The sequence below is a fragment of the Talaromyces amestolkiae genome (assembly GCF_001896365.1).
Source record: "Talaromyces amestolkiae strain CIB chromosome Unknown scaffold11.1, whole genome shotgun sequence".
Taxonomy (NCBI): domain Eukaryota; kingdom Fungi; phylum Ascomycota; class Eurotiomycetes; order Eurotiales; family Trichocomaceae; genus Talaromyces; species Talaromyces amestolkiae.
The window spans coordinates 984,216-991,587 of NW_024468047.1; the positions used below are offsets into that span (position 1 = coordinate 984,216).

A 7,372-nucleotide genomic window follows, 5' to 3' on the forward strand; every position below is an offset into this window, starting at 1 on the left:
CCTTCCAAATATGCATGCATACCCCGCGTCGTCTCCGGTAGTACAACCATAACGCTACATATCGGCAACCCCGACTCGATCAATCGGACCCTCCGACCTGGTGAATTATGCCCGATCACTTAGCCCCAATCAAGCACCCCTCCATCTCAATCATCGTCTGAGACTTATAGATATGCTTTTAGTACCTATCAACTACTCAGAGTATCGCAACATAAAAATCTGAATTATTGATTCATTCTCGCTCAGCAGCGCACATTTCCGTCAGAATGGCACCCAGTGCAACCCCTGAAACGTCTATCCAATCCGTGCCGGTCAAGTCAGCCGAGACAAAAGATGTCGACGTTATGGCTGCTATGGCGCACAATGGCAAGGCTCTTCCAGGCATCCCAGTTTTTGATTCGTTCGCCGAGAAGCGTCAATGGCAGCTAGAGCATATGGCCGGCGCATTCCGAGTCTTTGCTCGCGAGGGATACGCTGAAGGTATGTTTGGGGTATGCAGACTAGCGGACTCTGAAGCCACGTTAGTCTGATTGACTTTTTTTAGGTATATCAGGACACATCAGTGTACGAGACCCAGAGTTCGAGGACCGGTTCTGGATCAACCCACTTGCTGTACATTTCGGAATGTTGAAGGCCAGTGACATGATCTGCGTAAACTTGGATGGCGAGGTTATTGGCGGCAACACCGAGGGCTCGATCAACGCTGCGGGCTTCCAGATCCATTCCGCAGTGCACAAATCACGAAAAGATGTACATGCCATCTGCCATACACACTCAGTCCACGGCCGCGCTTGGTCAGCGTTCGCAAGGCCTCTTGAGATGATAAATCAGGATGTGTGCTATTTCTATAAGGCGCATTCAGTCTACTCTGATTACGGTGGTATTGCGAACGAGTCGTCAGAGGGAGAGAAGATTGCTAAGAGTTTGGGGACTGGAAAGGCCTCAATCTTGATGAATCACGGTCTTCTTACCGTGGGCCAGACTGTAGATGAGGCAGCTTTCCTTTTTTGCCTTATGGAGCGGAGTTGCAAGGTTCAGTTGTTGGCTGATCGAACTGGGCTTGAGAAGATGATCGTGAGCGACGAGGAAGCAGCTTATAATTATAAAATGGCCTCTACACCGGTACGTTGGTCCCTCTGCATCCGAGAACATCTGTTAGCTGATACATAATATAGGAGACATTATATGTGGAGTTTCAACCACATTACCAATATGAAGAATTCTTGTCAAAGGGTGATTTCAAGAATTAGTTGAGAAGGGCTTACCCTCTGTTCATTGCACAGATCCTTGCCACTGAAATTGTAGTAACTATGACAAATTCCCCTGAGTTTAGTGTCTTTGTCATCGTCGACTGAAGAGTCATGCCAAGTAGAGATCTTGTCGGTCTGCCCGACACTCTTAGATAGGGCTTCCTTGTATAGATCAGAGTTTACTGTCGTCTTCGAAGGACAGTATATGTATTCTACACATCATATTTATCTATTGTAATTCGTAGAATGCATTCCTTTACATTCAAATAATAATCGATGTTTTTGCAACTCCAGTGCCAGTTCACGTTATCAACATTCCGTTAATAGGACGGGCTACCGTTAGGGTAAACAACATCCTGATTTATGAAATCTAATCAGGTCTGTCTTATATTCCAGAAACCTTTTACTTTTCTGTGAATGAATATCTCAAGAATTATACATGCGTGTTAAGAAAAGGTCCAAGCGTGGAAACTATACTAAGCTGTTTAGATATGAAAATGATGTCGTCGCTGTTCTCCCAAGCCAGCCATTAACATCGGACGGACCGACGCAATGATAACGCTGCCTCGACACGACAAGCCTCGTCAACTTATCTTACTCCCCCGAACTGCAGGTGCCCTACTGATAGCCCTGCCTAAACACCATAATAATCTCGATAGATCCATCCTTGACTTTTGCACGACTTATTGTCCAGTCCACTGGGATTGATTCTAGCTCTCGTGCTTCCCCCCCTTATGCTGGTCACAGACACAGCTGGGACAAAATGTCAATCAACGCAGCATACCCCGAAAAGGGAGCATTTGCCACATCCAAGGATGTAAACAGCGATTCCTCCTTCCCACCTAGCGATGGCGAGGCAGCCACAACGGGATCAGTGACTAGTATCCCTGCTGGCTCGCAAGCTCTGCATCGTAAGCTGAGGGGAAGAGAAGTGCAGCTTTTTGCTATTGGTGGTGCGATTGGTACTTGTAAGTCACATGCTTCCAAAGAAGATACTAAGCATCAAATTCGACAGCCAGCTAATGTGAACGATACAGCTCTCTACGTGCAAATGGCCTCCGCCCTCCCCAARGGCGGMCCAGCCGGTCTCTTCATCGCTTTTCTCATCTGGGGCCTCATCATGTGGGCTGTAAACGAATGTTTTGCTGAGATGGTGACATACATGCCTGTCCCATCCCCTTTCATCCGTTTCGGCAGAGAATGGGTCGACGACGCATTGGGCTTCGCCATGGCATGGAACTTTTTCCTGAACATGGCGTTTCTGGTTCCCTTTGAAATTGTCGCCATGAATATCATGATCACTTTCTGGACGGACAAGGTACCCGTTGAGGCAATCATTGTGGCTATGATAGTCATTTATGCGCTGTTGAATGTGATTAGTGTGCGGTACTTTGGTATCGCGGAGTTTTATCTATCGATCTTCAAGGTGGTTTTGATGATAGGTTTGTTCTTTTTCACCTTTATTACGATGCTGGGAGGCAATCCGATCCATGATCGGTATGGGTTCAGGTATTGGGACAAGCCGGGCGCGTTTGTTGAGCACCATTCTACGGGCAACACAGGCAGATTTCTGGGTATATTGTCGTGCATGTACCAAGCCAGTTTCTCGTGGGTATTTCCCGTCTACATTCACCCGGAGACTTTAAGGCTGACACACTTGAACAGAATCACCGGCCCTGAATATATTTCAATGGTCGCCGCCGAAACAGAGGCTCCTCGAAAGGTTCTACCTCCGGCTTTCCGCTCATTCGTCTGGCGTATCCTTGTCTTTTTTGTTGGATCTTCCCTCTGCATGGGAATCGTCATTCCATACAATGATACGACTCTCCTCGGCATTCTAGGGGGCACCGTTTCCGGATCTGGTACCGGTGCAGCATCGTAAGTTCTCCTTGTATACAATACCTTTAATTTTGCGAACTAATGATGCGCTAGGCCATATGTCATCGCCATGCAACGGCTTCAAATCCACGTCTTGCCTCACATTGTAAACGCACTGATCATGACATCCATCTTCAGCGCCGGCAATGGTCTCCTCTTCACCGCAACCCGAACCCTACACGGAATGTCCATCACCGGGCACGCACCAAAAATCCTATCCTACTGCACAAAGAAAGGTGTCCCCATCTGGGCCCTCGCCATATCTCTATCATTCTGTCTCCTGGCCTTCTTGCAGGTCAACAGCTCCTCTGCAGAGGTAATGGACTACCTCGTCGATCTCGTTACGTGCTGCCAAATGATCAACTACGGTTTCACGGCATTCACATATCGCCATTTCTACTCGTCTCTCAAGAAACAGGGTATCTCGCGTGATACTCTCGCCTACAAGGGACGCTTCCAGCCGTATACCTCCTACTTAGCCATGGGTGGAACTTTATTTATGCTTCTTGCCGGAGGATACGATGTCTTTCTCAAGGGAGGGTGGAGCGTATTGTGGTTCTTCCTCGATTACGGCATGATTGGATTCTTTATCGTTCTGTTCGTGGGCTGGAAGTTGATCTTCAGAACTAAATATGTCTGGCCTGGAACAGCGGATCTGAGTCTCGATGGACTGAAGGAGGAGATTGATCACTATGAGGTTATGTATGACATTGATCAGGAAGGGAAGAAGACCACTTTTGTGGACAAGCTGTTTGCTTAGATGACGCATTTCATTGAGCAGTAATCTAGTGAAAAGACCTGTGTAGTATAGAGCTATCTAAAGGTCCCTCGAGAGTACTATCACACATTCTATTCATCTCCGTAATAGCAATCCATACCTAAAAGCATATAAACCCAATAATCCGTTCCGTACGACTGACTCCTGGCTTCTTTCTTTGTTAAAGTATTAATGAGAGGATAAGTGAATACCAAGTGTTCTCGAATTTTACTTCCGGAGTCTTTCAATATTTATACATTCACGGCTGCAGGCAACAGTAGGTAGGCAAATAACATGCATCACCAGGCGCCACCTACACAATTACAAAGTCTGACATCAACCACTTGTGCGACTGTGTTGACTATTCGGAATGATCGTATTATGAATTGTGAGAAGGTTTGCGATATCAGCATACCAAGACCTGGCTTGATCAATAAGTGAAACCCCCCTTTTCGCATCTTTTTACAAAGAACTTTACTTGATACGGATGTGAAGAGAACACAAATACACTAATCCATCTCGATATTTATTACTGGGAATACTCCTAATTACTGAATTGATGGATATATAGATTTAAAAGAGTCAGGTTCTACTTATACCTGACGGCTACAGACAGCCATAACTCCTACATCTTTATCTCATGCCTCAGTGCTGTGTGCCAAAAAAAAATATATTGACTATCGAGTTTTGATGTGTCCACCGACCAACTATGTTTCCTGACTCTTCAGCTTGATATTTGAGTTTTCGGACGACTGGGATATGAATATCTCAATTACTTTTTTCAACCTAGCCACCTAGGTACTAATATATACAATAACTCGCTGACAGGTCTATTCAATGTTGTATATAACCGATCCTGGAAAGTTATGTACAAGTGGATAGTCACATCATTACAATGATTGCTTCCCCCTCGTCTCAATCGGCAAAAACACCATCGCACAAAAAGCCGCCAAAATCAGGCCACCGGAAGCATAAACCGGCGCACTTGCATTATTCTTCGCGCCATAGATGGCCACAATCGGAGCCATGACACCGCACAATCTGTTGAAAAAACTGGCGATTCCAGTTCCGGATCCACGGTTCGGTGCGGGAAAGACTTCGGGTGTGTAGGCGTACAGGACGCCGTACATGATGTTTTGGAAGAAGGATTCCAGAGAGCTGCAAACTAGTTGGATGTTGGAGTCGTTGGAGACTGTGAAGCAGAAGAGGATGATGCCAGTCAACATGGTTGCGATTGCCATGGTGCCTTTGCGACCAATATATTTAATGTTGACGGTGTAGCAGCCGATGATTGAGCCAGGAACGCCAACAACGGAGGTAATGGCATAGTTTCGGTATGTGATATTGATCGGTGTGACAGCGTCGGATCCTGCGTGAGCAAGGTATTGTGGCAAGAAGGCGTTGAAAAGAGGGTATCCCATTCCGATAGTAGCCCAGCAGAACCAGAGAAGTGCAGTAGTGGTACCTAGTCTCTTGGTGTGGAAAAGGGGGCCGAGGCGCTCGCCAGAGAATTTTGAAAGAGAACGTTTGATAATCTCGAAGCGGGTCAGTTTTGCGTCGCCACCTTCGCTGGGATGACCTCCAATCTCGTTGAGGATGTCGACAGTGAGCCATGTCTTGGCCTTGTTCTTGTATGCGATAGCATGTACAGTCCTCACAGCCTCTTCTTGGCGGCCACGAGAAAGCAAGAACTTGGGAGACTCGTAGAGATGGAACAAGAAGAAGCGGCAAGCAAACATGGCCAACGTTATAGCTCCCAAGGTGAGACACAGGTATCGCCAGCCCATGTTGTCTTCTCTACGGCAGCATGCTTCTCCAGGAGAAACGGCCGAACAGGCAAGCAAATCGGCATCACAGCTGTAATTAGGGATGAAGCCCCAAGCAATGAGACTATATCTAATTAGTATACCCATCTCTTGAGGACAAATTGATAACATACCTTCCCACCAACTGGCCAACGGGCCACCAAACACTCAGTAAAGTGAGCAAATTACCCGACGCAAAGGGCAGAAACTCGAGGAAGAGAGCACCATCAACAGGCAAGTTTCCACCCACACCGAGACCCATTGCAGCAGCCAAACCGCATACACCAATCCAAGTAGGGCTTGCTGCAATACAAATACCAAAGATGCCGCAAATCAGAAGAGTCATGTTGAACGCCAAACGACGTCCAACAACGTCAGAAGCGATTCCCCAGAAGGAAGCGCCGATACATAAACCGACGAACAAAGCAGCTGTCGTGAAGCGTACGCGGGTATCGGAGATGCCGAATTCTTGAGACACTTGGTTCAAGGTCAATGCAATGCCCTAGTCACGTTAGTATGTAGCCAACCTAGAAGTTGAATTACAATACCTGAAGCCAGAGACTAAGTCATGTTAGCATCAATCACCACAAGAAGAGTTATGGAAACGTACTTGTCCGCAAACCAGCCAAATCCACACAAAATAAAGAGCTGCCACTGATAACGGCCCATTCCGATGTCCTGGATGGCCAAGTTGATCACTTTAGCCTTTCCTATAAGTCCATTAGATCCGATTTTCGGTAATTTCGTAACGAGTCTGGCAATCTACGAGACAGTCCATCGGCATGACTAAGCGCATAGGGCATGTTGCATCCGGCTCGGAAAGAGCTACGAGACAAAAGACAGAAAGAACCTACGGTCATAAGTAGTGTCATGTCCCGATGTCGAGATCTCAGACTCAACTTCGGCGCGAATGGCTTCGATGGTCTGATGGCTATACTCCGGGTTGGAAGCAGCGCCATTTTCCTCGGATCCGATTCGGTCCAGCTTGTCTTTATCCTCGGCGTCTTGTGGTTTGTGGTCGGGCGTCTCAGAGTCGGAGGTCACGGTGTTCAGGTGCTGGAAGCGAGTTGCTTGAGAGAGGGGGATCACGACGCCGAGGAATTCTTGCCGGTCATGGCGCGTGAATGGGTTGATCCAGGTTTTCATTTTGAACTTCTTAAAAATAGACAGAAGAAGGATTGGCGCAGTGGGTGATTGTCGCAAGGGCTAGAGGTCGAATGAGTCTAGAATGTCTTCTATGTAATGTACGTGTATGCGGATTGTGTTGATGCTACTCGTGTGTTCTAACTGCTAAAGCAATAGATGAGTAGACAATTGATTGCAAGGAGAGACGGTGAGCACAATCAGTCTTCTACACAAACGTCGTGTATTCGAATATGTAGAGGACAGTGGCGAGTAGGAAAAAAAAAAAGAAAGGATGGTATTGAGGTTGTCCTGGAGGAAGGACCGAGGCAGAAGCAACTACTTATACATACTATGCAGCGAAAAAGTTTTCCTCTCCAGCCCATCCCACGCGATCATTCCATGCCAATGCAGTGACTCTTTTACCCCATCCTTAGTCTTGCAACAGAAATCAAACGAATCAATCAGCGCACCGGCCGATACGACATCATCCTATTGCCGAGATAAATCATCAACCAATCCGAAGCGCGCATTTGATGTCTTTCCATGTTTTTTCAACA

The 7,372-nt window shown here is 46.9% G+C and overlaps 2 protein-coding genes across 2 annotated transcripts; one reads left to right on the forward strand and one right to left on the reverse strand.

Annotated features, from left to right (window-relative positions):
• Positions 1-266: 266 nt before the first annotated feature.
• Positions 267-3,888, forward strand: BHQ10_006280 (uncharacterized protein; the record flags this gene model as incomplete). Its single annotated transcript, XM_040878849.1, has 6 exons — positions 267-480; positions 545-1,122; positions 1,945-2,218; positions 2,288-2,858; positions 2,916-3,128; positions 3,183-3,888. The coding sequence occupies 6 exons, from the start codon at positions 267-269 to the stop codon at positions 3,886-3,888; spliced, it is 2,556 nt and encodes an 851-aa protein (XP_040734784.1).
• Positions 3,889-4,775: 887 nt separating this feature from the next.
• On the reverse strand, positions 4,776-6,836 carry BHQ10_006281 (uncharacterized protein; the record flags this gene model as incomplete). The annotated part of the gene is made up of 5 exons (XM_040878850.1): positions 4,776-5,775; positions 5,825-6,192; positions 6,239-6,251; positions 6,301-6,400; positions 6,545-6,836. 5 exons carry the CDS (start codon positions 6,834-6,836, stop codon positions 4,776-4,778), a joined length of 1,773 nt encoding a protein of 590 aa, XP_040734785.1.
• Positions 6,837-7,372: the final 536 nt, after the last annotated feature.